General features: G+C 39.9%; 1 protein-coding gene and 1 long non-coding RNA gene across 9 annotated transcripts in view; one reads left to right on the top strand and one right to left on the bottom strand.

Moving 5' to 3' along the window:
* The window catches only part of LOC106083297 (ATP-binding cassette sub-family C member 4), a 44,586-nt gene extending 23,059 nt beyond the window's left edge, over positions 1-21,527 (top strand). For all 6 annotated transcript variants that reach the window (XM_059364045.1, XM_059364041.1, XM_059364044.1 and 3 more), the window contains 9 exons: positions 923-1,185; positions 1,245-2,084; positions 2,145-2,864; positions 2,923-3,213; positions 3,273-3,627; positions 3,687-3,917; positions 4,247-4,779; positions 4,842-5,002; positions 21,062-21,527. In XM_059364045.1, coding sequence (XP_059220028.1) covers positions 923-1,185; positions 1,245-2,084; positions 2,145-2,864; positions 2,923-3,213; positions 3,273-3,627; positions 3,687-3,917; positions 4,247-4,779; positions 4,842-5,002; positions 21,062-21,314 — 3,647 coding nt within the window. In that variant the 3' untranslated portion in view covers positions 21,315-21,527. The remainder of the gene's footprint in view (positions 1-922; positions 1,186-1,244; positions 2,085-2,144; positions 2,865-2,922; positions 3,214-3,272; positions 3,628-3,686; positions 3,918-4,246; positions 4,780-4,841; positions 5,003-21,061) is intronic.
* LOC131995361 (uncharacterized) lies at positions 10,584-17,607 on the bottom strand. 3 transcript variants are annotated; one of them, XR_009397419.1, is made up of 6 exons: positions 16,914-17,607; positions 13,217-13,315; positions 11,417-11,538; positions 11,216-11,347; positions 10,866-11,023; positions 10,584-10,789 (listed from the first exon to the last, which is right to left on the bottom strand). It is a non-coding gene; the product is annotated as an uncharacterized LOC131995361 (long non-coding RNA). The 3 variants fall into 3 exon arrangements; XR_009397420.1 differs by having other exon boundaries at positions 11,216-11,326; XR_009397418.1 differs by lacking the exon at positions 11,216-11,347.
* Positions 21,528-21,616: the final 89 nt, after the last annotated feature.

Raw genomic sequence — 21,616 nt, 5'->3', positions numbered from 1 at the left:
AATATGTGCGATTTAGGGGGACTTTGGAGGTTGGGATGGTCCACCAAACACTTGGTCCGAAAATTTGATATCAGATATGTTTTTTTTAATCTTAAATACCTTTCATTTGAGCCCCATATTGTCGTGATTGGTCTATAAATATATTTGCTAAGTTTTGGGGGTGGGGCGGCCCCCCTAAGTACCTCATCCGAAATTTGGATACCAAATTTTTGTTTTTAGACTACTATAAGAGAGCACACAAAATTTCGCTTAAATCGCACCACCCATCTCCGAGATCTGGCGTTTCTGATAATTGGATTAAGGGGGAGGGTCCGCTCCCCCTTCAGAAATCAAAAAATGTAGTACCCTATTTTCACATGGGATCATTATGCAAACAAACAAACACAAATTGATTTTTATATATAAGAAGATTTTGCCGAGATTTGACTTTCAAAACAAGAAAAATCGTCGAAATTTGATTTTTAAGAAATTCTTGTCAATTTATTATTAATTAATTTTCAAGAAAATCTGGCCAAAAGCTGTTTTTAAATAAATTTAAATTTTCATAGAAAATTTCGTTGAAATTTAATTTTCAACATCACGTCGAATTTTTATTTTCCAAGAAAATATCGAAAAATTTTAATTTTCAAGAAAATATCGTCAAAATTTGATTTTTAAGTCTCGGAATTTTTTTTCAAATTTTTTTTTTTTTCGATATTCCATTTTCATAGCAATTTTGTTGAAATTTAATTTTAAGAAAATCTCGTAAAAATTTTATTTTAAAGAAAATTTTATCGACTTTAGATTTATATTTTGTTGAAATTTTACTTTGAAGGAAGATTTCATTGGAATTTGATTTTAAAAAAGTCAAAATTTTATTTTCAAGGAAATCTCGTCATGTCAAATTTCTATCAACAGTCCTTGCCTTTTATCTCAATTTTAGCAAATCTTAACTTATTATCATCTGCGGAGAGTAAATCCTCGCCGACAAATCCCTACAATGCCTCTGCGTCCTCTGACGAAATTGTGCGTGAAGACTTTGATCAAAATGTCATCGATTATATATGGAATGATGTTCATTGGCTGGGTACCATACTTGTCATAGCCACCCTCATTGGATGTTTTCTCATACATCATGTGGATTTACGTCAGCGTTTGTTGGGTGCGCGCATGCGCATTGCTTGCTGTTCCTTGATTTATCGTAAGGTGAGAGAACTAATTAAGATCTTCATCATTGACCTTAATTCTGATTTTTCAATTTCCAGACAATAAGCCTGTCCATGAAATCAGCCGGCCAGACACCTGCAGGCTATCTCATCAATTTGTTGTCGAACGATGTTAACCGCTTGGATTATGGCTTCATCTTTGTCCATTGGATATGGATTTTGCCTTTGCAATCGGTTCTCATATGCTATTTGATATGGACAAAAATTGGCTTGGCCGCAGTGGTGGGTGTAGTGGGTTTGCTGTTGAAGACCATACCTGTGCAGACGGGGCTGAGCAAGCTGGCTTCCAAGTTGCGCATGAAAATTGCCGAAAGAACCGATGCCAGAGTGGGCATTATGAATGAATTGGTACAGGGTATACAGGTGATCAAAATGTATGCCTGGGAGAAGCCATTTCAGACTGTGGTCAAGGAGGCCCGAAGACGTGAAGTCAAACAGATACGTTATGCCTCCTATCTGAGGGGATTCTATCTCAGCACCATGGTATTTACTGAACGTTCGACGCTGTACATAACCATAGCAGCGGCTGTCCTAATGGGCAGCACAGTTTCCGCAGATATAGTGTTCTCCATGGCGGGCTATTACAATATTTTCCAATTGGTGGCTGCTATATGGTATCCCTTGGCGGTGTCATTTGGTGCTGAGGCTTTGGTGTCCCTAAAACGTGTACAAACTTTCCTGCAAATGGATGGCTGTGAGGAGCATACCACTGGATTGACCTACAAACCGAACATTGAAGGTGACAAGCAGGCGGTAACACTCAAACAGGTTTCGGCAAATTGGGATGCCTTAAAGCCCCAGAAGACTCTGCAGGATATTAATTTGGTTATACCTAAGGGTCAGTTGTGTGCTGTTATAGGGCCTGTAGGTGCAGGAAAGGTATTTGCTTTTACAAAAACTGACGTTTATCGGTTTCCTCATCATTTATCTTCTTTCCAGAGCTCCATCATTCAGCTTATTTTGGGTGAACTGCCCTTAACGGCTGGTGATGTTGAGGTACAGGGTCATGTTTCCTATGCTGCCCAAGAACCCTGGCTATTCACCGGCACCGTACGCCAAAACATTCTATTCGGCGAGGAATTCCATCGCAAACGCTATGATGAAATCACCAAATGTTGTGCCTTAACCACGGATTTTGAACAGCTGCAAAATGGCGATAAAACCGTGGTGGGAGAACGTGGAGCCTCTTTGTCTGGCGGTCAGAGGGCCCGCATTAGTTTAGCTAGAGCTATTTATAAGCCTGCCAATATATATCTGCTGGATGATCCCTTGAGTGCTGTTGATGCCCATGTGGGTCGGCATTTGTTTGATGAGGTGATAGGTCCCAAAGGACGTTTGGCCAATGAAAAGGCCACACGCCTGCTGGTGACCCATCAGATTCATTTTCTCAATGAAGCCGATTGGATTGTGATAGTGGAAAATGGTCGCATCTCACGACAGGGCACCTATGAAGAGCTGCTGTCAAGTGAGTTGGATTTTGCAAAGCTATTGGATAGGCCCAAAGTTTCTACGCCCAATGGCGGCAACATTTCCGAGGATCCCAGTCTCTACGAAGATGAGGAGGATATACCCTACATAGATGGGCAACAGGAGGGGATGGGCTATCAGGCGGTGCGTAGTAGGAGTAGCACAATCGAAGGTAGCCCACGCAAGAAGTCCGTAAGTTGTAGGAGTCACTAAAATGAAAGAAAACCTGAACATTTTTCTAAACTTCTAGGATAGTGCAGATCCGGATGAGGAGGAAAACAAAATGTTGAACGAAGAACAGGCTGAAGGTGGTGTAAGTGGCCGTGTTTGGTGGGAATATTTCCGAGCCGGCAGCACACTCATGGGTTTTAGTTTTATGGTATTTGTCATGCTGTTGTCCCAGGTGGTATGCAGTGGTTCGGATTTTTTTGTTAACATCTGGACCCAGCAGGAATATCTGCGTTCAAATAATGAAACCACTATTCTGACAACATATGAGTGCCTCTATATATATGGTGCCCTTATCATAGGAGTTGTTGTGGTAGGTCTTCATTTCGATTTCCTTGTTTTTTAGCCTGTTGAGTTGTATATTTACCCTAGATGACTGTCTTCCGTGGCTTTTTGTTCTTCAAAATCTGCATGCATGCCTCAAAAGTTTTGCATGATCGCATGTTTGCTGCCATTCTGAATGCTGCCATGCGTTTCTTTGATCAAAATCCCTCGGGACGCATTCTTAATAGATTTTCCAAAGACATGGGAGCCATAGATGAGTTCCTGCCCAAGGCCATGATGGATTTCATACAAATTGCTTTGGTCATGTTTGGCATTTTGGTGGTGATTTGTGTGGTCAATCCCATATTGATGTTGGCCATAGTAACAGTGGCCCTTATCGACTGTTTGATATTAAAGGTGTATTTAAGGCCCTCGCAGGATCTCAAACGTCTGGAAGGCATATGTAAGCGAATCAACAACAACATTAATGATAACGATAAGACTTAAAATATATCTTCTTAGGTCGTAGTCCTGTATTTTCGCACTTATCTGCCACTCTCTCCGGCTTGGCCACCATAAGATCACGTAATCTGCAAGATACTGTGGCCAAGGAGTTCGATCAGCTGCAGGATGTACATAGTGGAGTGTGGCAATTGACCATGGCTGCCAACACAGCACTGGGCCTATGGTTGGATTGTGTCAGTTGTTGTTTTCTGACCTGTGTTACTTTCAGTTTCATAATATTGAGTGGGCGTAAGTATAAAATTTTACCCAAATGCAAATTTGCCCATGAACATGCCATTGAGGAACAGGGGCAAACATCTCGTTTCAAGTTTAAGCTCAATGATAAGAGGACTCCTTTATATAATCGAGTCCGAACGGAGTGCCGCAGTGCGACACCTCTTTGAGGAGAAGTTTTTACATGGCATAGTACCACACAAATGTCGCCAGCATTAGGAGTGGATAACCACCGCTGTAAATTTTTTTCTGATGTTCTCGCCAGGATTCGAACCCAGGCGTTCAACGTCATAGGCGGACATGCTAACCCATCTCTACAAAATCTCATGAGTCTTCCTTTGCAGAAACCTATAGTGGCAATGTTGGTTTGGCCATATCCCAGGCCATGATCTTGACCGGCATGGTGCAATATGGTGTACGTCAAGTTGCCGAATCTTTGCAGCAGATGACCAGTGTGGAACGCGTGCTACAATACACCGATTTGGAAGCTGAGAGCCATGAAATCAAGCAACCTCCAGTTAGCTGGCCCACCCATGGTCTCATAGAATTCCGTAATATGTCCTATCGTTATGATCCCAACGGCGAGGCTGTTCTAAAGAGTCTTAATTTGATCATACAACCAGCCTGGAAGGTGGGAATAGTGGGACGCACGGGAGCTGGAAAATCATCTTTGATAGGAGTACTATTTCGCTTGGCCCACATAGAAGGTGGTATTATTATCGATGGCATTGATACGGGAACCATAAACTTGGAATCTCTGCGTTCGAAAATTTCCATTATACCTCAAGATCCGGTATTATTTTCAGCCACAATACGTTATAATTTAGACCCCTTTGAGAAATACTCGGATGCTGATATATGGAGAGCCTTAGAAGAAGTTTGTATTTCAAATGTAATCCCTTTTCAGAGTTTTTATGAAAAATTTTCTTTATTTTTCAGGTCGAATTGAAAAGTGCTATACCCAGTTTGGACTTTTTTGTTACGGAACGTGGCAGCAATTTTAGTGTGGGTCAACGCCAATTGATTTGTTTGGCCCGTGCCGTATTACGTAATAATAAAATATTGGTATTGGATGAAGCAACCGCAAATGTAGATCCACAGTAAGTGAAAAGGCATAGAAAATCAGTATGTAGGCATAAATTAAGCAGAGTTGAAGTTTGTAAACCCTCCACCATGAAAGTTATTTCTTAAGATAGAAGTTTGATATTTTGCTTAAAAACGGATTTCTGGGCACTCAAGAAATTCAAATGGTATTTGTGGAAACTTTAGGAGGCACCGTGCTATTCGAAACATGCTTGGAATATGTGTTGAGATGCCTTGAGTCCATTGTGTTCTACCGAAAAGGGAGAAGAAGAGAAAAAAGAGGACGGGTATACATATAACGGTCCACCATAGTGCAATGCAACGCAATAGAGAGAGAGAGAGAGAGAGAGAGAGAGACAGGACGATTTCCAAACGTCAACAAGGAAGGACTTCCCTACCGTAGCATAACATATGCCATGCCTCATCACTAGCCGCCAGCTCAGCACGGAATAGCTGTAAGCACCACACATGCTGGAACATTGAGGTCCTATCTGTGTGGTGTTCATTGCTGGCACGAGAAGCTTAGCTGCGAGCACCTCCACAGTTTGCGGTTAGTGGAATACTTTATACGGTGTAGCTGTAACGGCAGTCGCGGTATCGAGCGTAGATTCTCAGTGAGAGGCCGGGCGGCACCGGCTCTTGCACAAATACTGAGTGCCTACGATGCTCGATATGACAAGGCACGTTATTGACGCCTTTAAATAACCAATGGCCACCGTGTTCCCGCGGCGATTGGTCCCTTGGACCGGAACGAGCTTGCTCACCTAGAAAAGCTTGACGAGGATTGCCACCTCCACATGAAAATGTGGTTACAACAACAAGAACTAGCCGCCAACAGAACAGATGAGTGCGTAAAGTTTAAGGAACGTCAGGTTTCTGGCCAACTCCTACCTCTTTAGTTGTGACAGAAGTAGAGCTTATACTATTCTCTTCTAATCCTTATCACAACGGCGCCATCTCAATCCCATTCAGAACAGTTCCCCTGGAAATCCCAACTTTCGTTTCATGGTGAAAAATACCATCTCAGTCTCTCTTGGGTTTATATCAAGGCCAAAGAACTCGCGTGTTCAGGGCAATGACAAGGATCGTAGTATAAGAGAAAGAGGCCACCCGCTATGATGATAATGTCATTCGCGCAAGCAACGACTTTCACCCTCGAAATACTTGAGAATCCCATTGCTAACCAAAATCCACAAACGAGAGCATAAAACACCTCCTTGGGAGTTCCTCTAGTCACAGTTTTCCTAAACGAAACTATAGTGAGAGTAGACTTAAGCTGTCTAAGCAACATCGAGCTCACTGCTGTTAATCAAGGCGAGAGAACACTAACAACATGCACGCCAAACACCACACACACACAAAATCCTTAATTGTTTTCAATACCACTCCCCTAAGTTAATTCATATCTGGTATTGTGTCTCCACCTCTGTTAGATGGATAAAGCCGGGCAATAAAGGAAATGCTCCAACGTCTCATCATCTTCCCCGCATGGCCTACACATGCTGAACTGATCACACAAATCGTTTGCAAACTGCCCTCCAAACATTTGGAAGTGACTTTCTCATTCCCTCCCAGAATAGACACTTTTTAGGTCCTTTTGTAAGATAGTTTATAGAGATTTCATGATTTAAAACAACAAAATACATTACTATCGGAATTCTATCATTGATGTTTTGCGAATTAGTTTCTCATAATCAACTGTTACTTACATACACATTTAAAAATAGATTTTTTGTTGTTATTTTGGGCGCTAACTCAAAAACCCCACACAAGACAATGTGTGTTTACCTAACCTTCTGTAATGAAGAAAGTCCCGTAGCACAGAGGGATAGCATATGCCTCACAATTGGTAAGGTTGGTTGTTGAAATCCCAGTCAGGGACAATCATTACTATTACATTACTATTTATCTCGATCTGAAAATCTAACAGGTAAAAAAAACATTAGGCAAAAAAATTAAATTTTTTTATTAATGACGTAGATAATCGAATTTTTAACTTTTTTTAGTCCCTATTTAGTCACTCATGGGTGTATATCGCCAAGTGACACGTTTACTCCCGTACCGAGACACTAATTAGAGTAAAAAATGATATCGCCTGAGATTGTTTTCAACTTCCTTGCATATTTAGTGACTCGCACGATAGAAAATGTTTGCAGGGTGTTTGTTTTCTCATATAAAAAATACTAGGCGTGTGTGCGTATGTGTTTACCCATGCCTTTGCCAAATCAGCAACGACAAGAAAATTAGTACTTTATCTGAATCGAAATGTACCCGAATACATAAATTGTACTATGTGCCCTCACTGAAATCCGAATCTATCTTTTTTTGCTAATTTTATGTATTCACTCATCTCGTTACTTGGTGTCATGTTTATCAGTTTTACTCAGTTCTCAATTGTCTCATACAATGTGGTGTTTCTAAACCAAGAAATACTCTATGATTGTTAGTGTGTCTTGAAAGCAGAAAGCAGAAATGAATGGTCTTGCGCAGGCCTGTGATGCCTACTGTCAATCACAATAACTGACCGTTCTGGCAAATTGAAAATGTTGCCAGATCGAAAACCGTAAAACCTTAACCATGTTGTTACGATTGAGCAAAGGCTGTGTGTCGAATGGGAGCAAAGTGGTAGGGATAGTAAAAATATTTATAACGCTAAGTGTGGTGAATAATTTTTGAGTAGCCCAGGGGCTAGTAAGATTTTTGACAGCACAGCAAATTTTGACGTTTCATTGAGCAAATTCCTATGTCAGAAATTGAAAATTCTTTTGCGTTTTGGTAACCAACTTGCGTGCGGCATAATTTAGCCGCCTACTTTGTGGGCAGACGTCACTGAATTTGAACGACTTTGAATTTGACATAAAATATGTAAAATTATTGTTTATTATCATTGGTAACGGGATTCTAAAAGGTAGTTCTTAAACAATAATGGACAAAAGTACAGTATTGTGTTTGTAGTTTATTGAAATGATGGCGCCGCCGTTTAGCGATTTTTCTATAGCGTCGTCAAGAGTATGTTTACCTGGCATGAATTTCGTTCATCATTTTAATGTAAACAATAGAACAAAATAGAAGCAAATTGGCATTTGCATTAATTTTTCTTGAAATAAGGTTCGCGAAGAAGGCTCCATCTACAAAACTGCATAAAATTGGGAAATAATTAATACAGATGTCTTTAAAATAACATAACTTGTCCTACTCGCCGTGTTGTCCTCTTTTCCAAAGCAAGACCTAAAATATCTCCATATTTTGTTGCGGCGCCCGCCTAAGTCCGACCGTGGACAAGAAAAAAAAGAAAGAAAAAAAAAGAATTTTGCGTGGAAGGCCCTTTAGATGAGGCCTTCGCACCTGCGTGGCGGCCTCGTAACCACGATATTTCTCCAGCTCTCGATTGCTTTGCATGCTGGAGGATCTGCAGGGACCTTTGGACATATCGTATGGCTGGTCAGTGCCCACAAGAACCAACCATGTCTATTATATGCGTTTTGTGCAAAGCAACCCCCCTCATCTTTAATTGATAATGTTGCCGCTTGTATGAAGAAGAGGGGGAATTGCAATTTTTATTGGTAAGCTAACCCCCCCTCCCCATTGTTAGTTTATCTTTCATTTGTATGTTGATGTTTGGAGGAGGGGAGGTTGCATGTGTTGATTTTTGTCTTGCAGAGTGGCGGGGAAGCCTCCTTTGGAGGAAGGTTTTTGTGTGATGTCCAGATGAATGATCCAAATGTTCTGGCGCATTGACTGTCTGTGAGAGATTCTTTGTGGAGAAAACTTTCCATTTAAAAATGTAAGGTCGCCCCCATGCTTATTTCTTACAGATAGCCATTCCGTCAGAACAGCCCAAAAAGCCTGAAAAGAGAAGGGAAAAGAGATTAATAGCGTGGAATTTAATGGAAAATCGGAAAGGAATTTGAGAACGTGGTGTGTCCACCACAATGAAATGAACTTATGTTTTGTTGTTTTTGACATGTTGGCAGAATTGCCTGATTTGCGTTGCCAACTACCTCAGGGCTGGATAGATGACGGTAGTAGAAGTAGTGGAGAGGCATAGTGGCGCAATTCATTCATAAAGATATTTGTATAACAATAATAATTTTTTTTGAAGCGAAATGGATGAGTAAGATGACTAGTAGGTATGAGAAAAGGACGTATGAAGAAACATAGATGGCTCCGCGAATAAAGTATGGCGTTTATTGGAAGTTTATTGGATGCATGAGCATAGCGTCACTATAAAAGAGAGAGAAGTCTGCTTGGCGTTTCAAAGTGTTGTATTTCGCTGTGCTGTGCATAACCAAAGGTTCATTAAGGCGGTTATATATTTTGAAACAAGTGTATCAAATGTGCTAGTTAACGTGAATAAAAAGGTTGGATAGATTATATTTGGTTTTTTTTTAGAAAGTATGACTTAATATTCGTTTTTTTGTTTTGAAACAGAAAAAGATCTATGTTTTTTTTTTGTGTCCTAACCTTCCCCAGTATTTATATATGCTACAAGATTTTATGAAAAGTAAGTGGCAGAAAGAGTGTATAGAATCATAAAAATGTCAGATGTAATATGAGTATTAATAATTACTAGGTTCCAACACCTTCGTGGGAATAGAAATTTTGTCCACAGGTTGGTGCGTCGACAATAGAATCCTGCAGAAGGAAGGCGGGATTGCAAAAGAAAGGCAGCACAGCAAGACACGAATATCACAGCAACACATAAACGGAGATTGCCAGTAAAGTAAATGCTGAGGTTAAGGTAGGACAAATTTTTGTTCTTTGTTTGATCGGTAGATCCAGCAAAGAATTTTTGACAATAAAAGGCGGTGCGGTAACCATCAAAATAATACAGTTCAAATAAGCATACAGTCCAATATAGTCGACATCGCCACCTATCGCCCACGGGCAGTGGACACCAGAAGCGAACAGGTCCCACATACATACATCTATTGCCCCCTTGTGGGATATCGAAGAGAACAGATTAATATACATAGGCCGGATGTGCACATGATTGCTACATTCCATTTATGCCCCAAAACCAATCAACCTTTGTGTCGTTTTATATTATTTATATTGTTTTTTTTTTTTGTCTTATGTAGTAGCGTTTGATATTTTTTTTATTTTTTTTTATCTGACTTTATATTATTTATATTACTATTTATTTAATTTAATTTTTTTTGTTTTTTTATCTAGGCTTAATCTAACGTTTTTTTTTTTTACAAAGTAGTTTTTTTTTTGACAAAATATCGAATTTGTGATAGGGTCTACAAAGAAATTTCCATCAGAGTAAAGTAAAAGTTCCGGGTAGAAAAATAGAAACTGCCCCAAAACTAATCTAAGAGAGCTCCCTTAGTTAGGTTTACATTTATTTTTTTCTTGTTTTGTGCAAGCCTTGCAAAATAATAGGCAGGAAAACTTTGTAGGTCTTACTTCGTTATACACTGACTTTTGATTTGTTTTGTAACAATCGTGTTACATTTTTTCACCGAAACATTCGTTTTGAGATTATAGATTAGACAAACCATTTTTTTTTATTTATACATTTGAAGATTAACGCAGGACCAGTTATTTTGAATCATTGCATGTTTAAAACAAATTAATGTTGTAGTTGTTAGTATTAGTAAAATTATAATAAATATGATTAATGTTTGAATTTGAAGGCGATGAGTGTAATGATGTGCTAAAAGGATCCCCTCGGGGCAGGTAAGTGCGGGATGGATGTTGTGATGTAGGCGGGTTTATGGGGCCACCGAAATCGATGATCCGGGAACTGGTTGGCCATGGAAGGGAGGGCGACTGGGACAATCCATCTGGTCTCCAACCTATAGGAACGTGTAAATGATAGTAGAGTAACGTTAATGGATGTTCTGGAATTACTTTTTTTTTATTGGTACGTACCTCGGACGGAGATGACGGGATGGGACCACTCCTGGGATATACCGTGCTAGCCGATAGTTATTCTCCTGTCGCATAGGAGGCATCCGTAACAATATGGCGCCCAAACGAAAGAGGCCCGGCATTTCATTGCCGTGGCGATTACCATCATGTGTGAACACCTAGACACAGGAAATAGACCATTAATATTTTGAAATAGCCCGACTTTGAAATTTGGATTTGAAGTTTAGAACTTCGGAAGTTTGGCAACCTATCTGGTTGACGTCAGATGTAGTTGTGCCAAAATTCGAAAATTCGAAACTGAAAGGAAAAATGGAAAAGGTTAATGCAAACTGGATGATGTTGTGGCGTACCTATCAGATGAATGATGCGGAACAAGCACACATTAGCCAGATAGGCAGTGGAAATAGTTTCAGTTTGGATTTAAAGTGACCAAATGTTGGAATAACGATTTGATAACCGCTCTAGATAATGATGTTAGAGGACTGTAGTATCAAGGGTTAGATTATGACATTTGAAGGGGTCGGTTGAAAGACCCAAGATAAGGCACTTACTTTGCATGTTGATTTGTTTTTAGATTTGATTATACACGTTCCAGAAGGTTGCTCGAATGAGAGTCAGAATTACAAACATACCGCACACATCACATCCCTCGCATACCGCCCCATACATATATCTGAAAGAGAAGTGAATATTGATATACTATAAGGAAACGATTTTTTTATTCATCGATATATAATTTTTTTTATAAAACGAATTTTCATTACAACTCTTGTTTAGTTGATAGACATATTAAGGCCAGACTGACACAAAGGCTAAAGTTTTGTGTTAATTATATTATGAGCATAGAGACTCGCTCGCGGTCTAAGAAACGTAGTCGACCTGAGACATTTGATCTAGATAGGTCCAGACAATATATTGCCGAGAAGAAACGAAAGGATAGTAGGGAAATGGAACAGCAGAATACTCCGAAGAACAATTCCGTAAGGGACATGTCACAGACCATTAATACCGCGTCGTCCGGCCTGAATCAGAACGCTAGGGAGGAGGTGAGGTCGGAGGTCCAAAGAGGGCCAGGCGTCTCCGCGAATGCAGAAGGTGGGTCCACGGTACTACATAGGGCTCTCGAGAATAGAGTTCAGGTAGTTCAGAACGAAATAGGGGATATTAGAAGAACCCTGGGGGATCTGGCCAGAGCGATTGAGAGTCTAACCGCCAATACTACCAGCAATATGATGCCGAATTCCAGTTCGAATATGAATCAAATGGATGTAGCTAGACCAGTAGTGACACCACCTGCAGTAGAAATACCAATGGCTGACAATGTCAGTGGCGTCCAAAAGGAGAGTTCAGTTCCACGTAATGGGTATCTAGGGGCAAGTCTGGATAGAGATAGAATGAGGATTAGAATCGATAAACTAGGGTTAGTATTCGATGGTACATCGAGAGGCTTAGGGGTCGAAGATTTCGTATATCGTTTGGAACATTACCAGAGGCAGTACGCAATTCCATGGGAAGAGGTTATTAGGGACTTTCCCTTGGTCGTAACAGGTCCAGCCGAATCTTGGTACTGGTTGTTCCAGAAGACCCATAGATTTCACGACTGGCAGGAACTTAAACATTGCCTCCTTAGCCAATACCAGTCTTCGCGGTCTAATTTTGAAATTCTAACCGATCTAGCCCAAAGAAAACAACAATTGAATGAGTCCATCGACGTATTTTTCCACATTATGGGTCAAATGAGGGCCAAATTAATACAGCCTGTCTCTGAATACGATATGATAAAGATAATGAAAAAGAATGTCAAAGAAATTATTGGTCGTATAGTTTATCCGATTCAAGTGTCATCAATGGAGCAATTGCGAATCGAGTGCAATGAGGCAGAAAGGAATTTTCCTAGAAGGGATGTTAGGAACATGCCACCACCCAATCGCCCAATTAGACAGATAAATGAGTTATGTCATGAACCGCCAGAGTACTTATCTGAGACAGAATATGAGAGTATTGACTATAATGAAGTGGCAGCATTTCAGACGAATAGGCAGTCAGCAATTTCTTGCTGGAATTGCAGGCAAGCTGGCCACGGCTTTAGAGATTGTGATTCGACTGTGAGGAGTTTATTTTGTTATAAATGTGGGAAACCAGGTTTTACTACTCCCAAATGTCCCGTCTGTCAGCAGGGAATCCCCAACAAGGGCGTGGATCTAGCAGGGGAGCCACGTCCGCGCGAGAAACCCAAAGCACAGTAATAATGTTAAGGTCACAACTGGCCCAACGGCCGATTCCGAATAGGGGATGCTTAACGACTGAGGGAGGTTTTGATAACTTCAACCCTGACCTTCGTCACTACTTACCATTGGAGATAAGGCAAGACCATTATAATGAATGTCGCTCCAGAATTTTTAATGAGAATCCCGATCCGAGAAAGGTGCCAAAGGTTCGTCAGAAATTCGCTAGAAAGAGAAAGGAGATTAAAAACGTTATTGAATCGATTAGAAGAGCTGGTCTAAACGAGGACCCTAGAATGTTCGCCGAGGTTGAACTTCAAGGAGTCAGAATTAGAGGGCTACTTGACAGTGGGGCTTCGGTGAGCGTTCTAGGAAAAGGATGCCGAGAGTTGGTAGAGTCCCTAAACTGCGATATTAGAACCATATTTTCGAACGTCAGAACAGCCAGCGGACATGAGCACCGTATTTTGGGAAGTATTAGGGTCAATATAAGATATAAGGAACTAGTTAAGGAATTAGAATTATACTTATGCCCGGATTTGGAGCAGGCGCTTTATCTAGGAATGGATTTCTGGAAATTATTTAATATAGCCCCTGAATTGTTAGAAATAAATGAAATTAATATGGAACAACTCCAAAAGGAATTTGCTAATGAGAAAGTCGAGCATAAGTTAAATCCCCATGAATTAGACGAAGAACAGAAAATGCAACTGCAGGCTGTAATAAAGAGTTTTGACACCTTTGAGGAAAAGGGCTTAGGTGTAACTAGTTTGGAGAAACACTCAATAAAGTTGATAGAAGGTGCGGTTCCTGTAAAGGATCGCCATTATCCATTATCTCCAGCTGTCCAGTCCATAGTTTATGAGGAAATAGACAATATGTTAAGGCTCAATGTTATTGAAGAAAGTGAGAGCCCCTGGAGCCACAGAACCACTGTCGTCAGGAAGCCAGGCAAGAATAGGTTCTGTTTGGATGCAAGAAAGTTAAATAAATTAACCATTAAGGATGCATATCCGCTCCAGAATATAGATGGCATTTTGAGCCGGATAGACGAGACGCATTACATTAGCAGTGTCGATCTTAAATATGCCTTTTGGCAGATCGAGTTAGATGAGGAAAGTAAGCCTTACACAGCGTTTACTGTACCCGGACGGCCATTATATCAATTTAGGGTAATGCCGTTTGGGTTATGTAATGCCGCTCAACGTCTTTGTAGGCTTATGGACCGTGTAATTCCGCAAAGGCTAAAAGAGAATGTTTTTATATATCTGGATGACCTGTTGGTGATATCTAGCGATTTTCAAGAGCACTTACGATTATTAGGCGAAGTAGCCAAGTGTCTCAGTCAGGCCAATCTGACTATAGGACTCAAGAAATCACATTTTTGTTTTAAGGAACTAAAGTACTTAGGATTCATTATTGGAAATGGAATGTTAAAGACAGATCCTGATAAAGTACAAGCTATAAGATTGATAAGGATCCCGAAGAGTCCAAGAGAGGTGAGAAGCTTCTTAGGCACGGCCGGCTGGTACCGCCGATTCATAAAGGACTTCGCATCGATATCCGCTCCTCTTACAGATACCTTGAAGAAGTCTTGTAAGTTCACCATGGGAGAAAAGGCGATTGCGGCATTTGAAAAGTTGAAAAAGGCCCTGACGTCGGCCCCGGTATTGAGACACCCCGATTTCACAAGGCGTTTCTACATCCAATGCGACGCATCTGATTATGGAACCGGGGCGGTTTTATTTCAATTGGATGACAGCAACGAAGAACACCCCATCGCTTTCTACTCTCAAAAACTTAACTCTTGTCAGCGAAACTATAGCGTGACCGAAAAGGAATGTTTGGCTGCCGTGATGGCCGTGAAGAAATTCCGGCCTTATGTTGAGATGATGCCATTTACGGTAATTACGGATCACGCTAGTTTAAAATGGCTTATGAGTTTGAAGGACTTGAGTGGTAGATTGGCTAGGTGGTCTCTTCAGTTGCAGGTCTTCGATTTTGAGATCGTACACCGTAAGGGATCTGACAATATTGTTGCTGATATGCTATCTAGGTCTCCTATAGATGTGAACATAGAGGAGCTCACTAGAGAAGACTTCCTGGATTTTGAGACATGTGAATTTGAAGGGGAAGAGTACCTGGCACTTATAGAGGACGTGATGAAGGACAATGATAGACTACCTGATATAAAAGTGAAAGATGGGCTGGTATTTAAGAAGACGGTATTTGAGCAAGAGTTGGATGAAGTTTTATGTTGGAAGTTATGGATACCGCCCGCGTTGACACATGTCATCATTGAAAAGGCACACAACGCCCATACCGCAGCTCATGGAGGCGTGGCGAAGACTTTGGAGAGGGTCAAGCGATTCTTTTATTGGCCAAGGATGTCTACCCAAGTCAGACAATTCATAAAAAATTGTCAAGTATGCCAGGAGACGAAGCCTAGCAATCGACATATGATGCCTGAGATGGGTCAGGAAGTACAGACTGATAGGCCATTCCAGAAGATATACATGGATTTTCTGGGGAAATATCCCCGCTCGAGGAACGGCAACGCATATATATTTATCGTTGTGGATCACTTCACCAAATTTACATTTTTGAAGGCGATGCGAGAAGCCACAACCGCAAATGTTGTAACCTTTTTGGCGAATGAGATATTTCATAAATTTGGTGTACCTGAAGTGATCCACAGCGATAACGGTGCGCAATTTACCTCGAGGAGTTTTCAGGATATGGTTCAGGCATACGGGATAACCCATATGAAGACTGCGGTATATTCACCTCAGTCGAACGCCTCAGAGCGGGTGAACCAATCTGTAATTTCGGCCATAAGGGCATATCTTGACGAGGATCACCGTGACTGGGACATGTATCTCTCGGAGATCGAATGTGCCCTCAGAACCTCAGTTCATTCGGCGACGGGCTTCACACCATTCTTCGCACTATTTGGTTTCCATATGTACACGAATGGCGCGGACTACAGATTGGCTCGAGGGCTCCGGTCATTGACGGATCACGAAATTCAAGGAATAGATGGAACGGCGAAGATGGAGGCGATAAGGGAGAAGATTAGGATAAATATGCATAATGCTTATCAGAGAAGTTCCGCAAGGTATAATCAGAGAGCTCGTGTGGTTAAATTTGTACCGGGGCAGGAGGTTTATAGGCGGAATGTGGTCTTATCCGATTTTTCGAAGAACAAAAATTCGAAATTTTGTGGGAAATTTCTTGAATGCCGTATAGTCAAGCCGGTAGGGAACCACATGTACGAACTGGAGACAATGCAGGGAAGGAAGATTGGCGTTTATCACGTTAAAGATATCAAAGTTTAGTGCAGTATAAATTTAGAGTCTGTGATTTATACCAGTGCAATATTAGGATAAGAATACAATTTTACTTCATTTTTGTTTGTGTTCGTTCTAATATTAAGTCTGAATTTATGGTGCAATACTTTTTGGTATCTGTGATATCGAGTACTTGTTGTTTTTTTTTGTTTCCATTATACATTCCTGTTTGATTATACACGCTTTTTAATTATACACCCCTTTTGATTATACACCCTTTTTAATTATACACCCCTCTTAATAATACACCGTTTCCGGTTATGCATTTTTTTTCATTATGAGCTATTTTTGAATGTAAACTATTTGTACTTCTTACACCCTTTCTGATTGTACTCAGCCCCCCCCGACACGCTGTATGTGAATGTGTACCTTGCGGATACTATACCCCATTCAGACTGACTACTCCTATGGTATTTTGTATACTTTAGTTCAGGTTTGTTTACGACTAGGAAATGTATGCAGGCCGGCCGTACCTGAATAGATCCTGGATGGACTTTGGAGAGTATCCGAGTCAGGCGCATCTGGAACGAGAGAGAGACACACAGAGTGACCATTTTTTTTGTATGAGATTGGCATTTACTTCCCTAATATCCGTATACTCGGTACGGGACTCAGGTACCAAGGCCCGGCTTTATATCTCAGGGCATGGGTGTTCCCCACGTACGATAGGAAATTTTCTACTATATCGCTAGGTGATTATACCGCACACCCGCCCTGTAATCGTAGACTCTACAGCCCTGGTGTTTTGTTGCGGCGCCCGCCTAAGTCCGACCGTGGACAAGAAAAAAAAGAAAGAAAAAAAAAGAATTTTGCGTGGAAGGCCCTTTAGATGAGGCCTTCGCACCTGCGTGGCGGCCTCGTAACCACGATATTTCTCCAGCTCTCGATTGCTTTGCATGCTGGAGGATCTGCAGGGACCTTTGGACATATCGTATGGCTGGTCAGTGCCCACAAGAACCAACCATGTCTATTATATGCGTTTTGTGCAAAGCAACCCCCCTCATCTTTAATTGATAATGTTGCCGCTTGTATGAAGAAGAGGGGGAATTGCAATTTTTATTGGTAAGCTAACCCCCCCTCCCCATTGTTAGTTTATCTTTCATTTGTATGTTGATGTTTGGAGGAGGGGAGGTTGCATGTGTTGATTTTTGTCTTGCAGAGTGGCGGGGAAGCCTCCTTTGGAGGAAGGTTTTTGTGTGATGTCCAGATGAATGATCCAAATGTTCTGGCGCATTGACTGTCTGTGAGAGATTCTTTGTGGAGAAAACTTTCCATTTAAAAATGTAAGGTCGCCCCCATGCTTATTTCTTACAGATAGCCATTCCGTCAGAACAGCCCAAAAAGCCTGAAAAGAGAAGGGAAAAGAGATTAATAGCGTGGAATTTAATGGAAAATCGGAAAGGAATTTGAGAACGTGGTGTGTCCACCACAATGAAATGAACTTATGTTTTGTTGTTTTTGACATGTTGGCAGAATTGCCTGATTTGCGTTGCCAACTACCTCAGGGCTGGATAGATGACGGTAGTAGAAGTAGTGGAGAGGCATAGTGGCGCAATTCATTCATAAAGATATTTGTATAACAATAATAATTTTTTTTGAAGCGAAATGGATGAGTAAGATGACTAGTAGGTATGAGAAAAGGACGTATGAAGAAACATAGATGGCTCCGCGAATAAAGTATGGCGTTTATTGGAAGTTTATTGGATGCATGAGCATAGCGTCACTATAAAAGAGAGAGAAGTCTGCTTGGCGTTTCAAAGTGTTGTATTTCGCTGTGCTGTGCATAACCAAAGGTTCATTAAGGCGGTTATATATTTTGAAACAAGTGTATCAAATGTGCTAGTTAACGTGAATAAAAAGGTTGGATAGATTATATTTGGTTTTTTTTTAGAAAGTATGACTTAATATTCGTTTTTTTGTTTTGAAACAGAAAAAGATCTATGTTTTTTTTTTGTGTCCTAACCTTCCCCAGTATTTATATATGCTACAAGATTTTATGAAAAGTAAGTGGCAGAAAGAGTGTATAGAATCATAAAAATGTCAGATGTAATATGAGTATTAATAATTACTAGGTTCCAACACCTTCGTGGGAATAGAAATTTTGTCCACAGGTTGGTGCGTCGACAATAGAATCCTGCAGAAGGAAGGCGGGATTGCAAAAGAAAGGCAGCACAGCAAGACACGAATATCACAGCAACACATAAACGGAGATTGCCAGTAAAGTAAATGCTGAGGTTAAGGTAGGACAAATTTTTGTTCTTTGTTTGATCGGTAGATCCAGCAAAGAATTTTTGACAATAAAAGGCGGTGCGGTAACCATCAAAATAATACAGTTCAAATAAGCATACAGTCCAATATAGTCGACATCGCCACCTATCGCCCACGGGCAGTGGACACCAGAAGCGAACAGGTCCCACATACATACATCTATTGCCCCCTTGTGGGATATCGAAGAGAACAGATTAATATACATAGGCCGGATGTGCACATGATTGCTACATTCCATTTATGCCCCAAAACCAATCAACCTTTGTGTCGTTTTATATTATTTATATTGTTTTTTTTTTTGTCTTATGTAGTAGCGTTTGATATTTTTTTTATTTTTTTTTATCTGACTTTATATTATTTATATTACTATTTATTTAATTTAATTTTTTTTGTTTTTTTATCTAGGCTTAATCTAACGTTTTTTTTTTTTACAAAGTAGTTTTTTTTTTTGACAAAATATCGAATTTGTGATAGGGTCTACAAAGAAATTTCCATCAGAGTAAAGTAAAAGTTCCGGGTAGAAAAATAGAAACTGCCCCAAAACTAATCTAAGAGAGCTCCCTTAGTTAGGTTTACATTTATTTTTTTCTTGTTTTGTGCAAGCCTTGCAAAATAATAGGCAGGAAAACTTTGTAGGTCTTACTTCGTTATACACTGACTTTTGATTTGTTTTGTAACAATCGTGTTACATTTTTTCACCGAAACATTCGTTTTGAGATTATAGATTAGACAAACCATTTTTTTTTATTTATACATTTGAAGATTAACGCAGGACCAGTTATTTTGAATCATTGCATGTTTAAAACAAATTAATGTTGTAGTTGTTAGTATTAGTAAAATTATAATAAATATGATTAATGTTTGAATTTGAAGGCGATGAGTGTAATGATGTGCTAAAAGGATCCCCTCGGGGCAGGTAAGTGCGGGATGGATGTTGTGATGTAGGCGGGTTTATGGGGCCACCGAAATCGATGATCCGGGAACTGGTTGGCCATGGAAGGGAGGGCGACTGGGACAATCCATCTGGTCTCCAACCTATAGGAACGTGTAAATGATAGTAGAGTAACGTTAATGGATGTTCTGGAATTACTTTTTTTTTATTGGTACGTACCTCGGACGGAGATGACGGGATGGGACCACTCCTGGGATATACCGTGCTAGCCGATAGTTATTCTCCTGTCGCATAGGAGGCATCCGTAACAATTTGCAAATAACTGCTAGCAGTAATAGAAAATATTTTTGAAAAATATTCATTACGCAAAAAAATTTTATTTTCTGTCTTTTTTTTTTGTATTATCATGTGGCGCGCACATCACGTTTACTTTTGATTTTTGCCAAACGTCAAAATTTGTCACTGTAGAAAAAATGGTCGTTTGGCACAGCAAAATTAAACTTTTTTCTCGCCAGTGTAAAAACAACTCCCTAAGTCATGTAAAAATGACCATAGGAGATTGCTATCATTCGGCACACGCTCGAAGACATACAATATGTAAAGATATCATATTTTAATTTCGATTTTTGGATGCCAGATGTCGTTAGTAAAAATTGACCCCATCTTTCAGTTATATTTTAGTTACATGTAGTGGTTGACAGGTGTCGTTGGTCAAAATGAGCCAATCTTTTTAGCGATTTTCCTAGAATTGAATATTCAAAGCATAATTTTACATGCACTGGGCTGGTATATATGTACTTTTCATAGAATATTTGATAGTGGTTCCAACGAATAAATACAATGCCATTTACAAATGCCGTTTCTTTACGTATACTATACTATGTCTTTGAATCGAAAACCATAACAACATTGATCTGGTTTCGATCTGGCAACATTTTCAATTTGTCATGGTGAAATCAGTTAGCATCACATCTTTACCGGAGTATTCTTCGTAGGCTAAGCTTCTATTATTTGAACCAAAAATATTCCCCCTTATTTCGGTTGGCGATGGCGTAATCGATTGTCGAAGTTCTTACAAAAAGGTATTATGGTTGTCGAAGACGAAAATTCGTTTACATTTCTGGTATCACATAATTCGGCAGTCAAATTTGACGAAAACATCGATATATAAGGTAATTGGATTCTAAACTACATCGCGCCTGTTTATCGAAAGAGTATGGAACTTTTAAATTTACCACAATATTTTTGTATTATCAAACTGTCGAAGACGAATAAGTTAAGTGAAATTCGCCTTCGACTACGACTGCTGTCAATTTTCGCCTTCAACAACAAGAATAAGGGTGATTTTCTCTCTTCTTGAATTTTTATTGGTCTACTCTGCAAATATGTTATATACTAAAAAATATTAAGAACTTACTATTCCATGTTTCAAACTTGTTGTTTTGTTCTATCTTTTCACAGAACTGATGCGTTAATACAACGGGCAATACGCATTAAATTTAAACATTGTACAGTTTTAACCGTGGCGCATCGTTTACAAACGGTAATGGACTCAGATCGCATATTGGTTATGGATGCGGGACAGGCCAAAGAATTTGATGTACCCCATTTGTTGTTGAAAAATCCCAATGGTGCCTTAAGACAAATGGTGGAAGCCACAGGGGAAGCAGAAACACTAAAGAAAATTGCCAGTAAAACTTATCATGGTGCTTAAAGGCAGGAAACACATGTGTGCTAAAAAAATACTTAAGAATTTTACAAACGAAAAAAGTCATTTTCGTGAATTTAAACTCTAACACTAAAGTAATTATAACAAATGTTCTTATTTTTTGAAATTAAGTACTTACGCCGGAAATGTGAGAAAGAGATTGTTATAATTATAATATTCTTTATGTATGTATTTGTAATAGTTCTTTATTTGTTTTTTTTTTTTTGTTGGTATATAAATCTCTTAAAGTTGTACCAGCCTTTTTAACTGCTCTGAAACTATCTACTTAAAAAACACTATTGATTTCA

This window comes from Stomoxys calcitrans, chromosome 2 (assembly GCF_963082655.1).
Source record: "Stomoxys calcitrans chromosome 2, idStoCalc2.1, whole genome shotgun sequence".
NCBI lineage: Eukaryota > Metazoa > Arthropoda > Insecta > Diptera > Muscidae > Stomoxys > Stomoxys calcitrans.
Note: the sequence above shows the minus strand (reverse complement) of the source record. Positions and strands in the feature narration are given on the sequence as shown.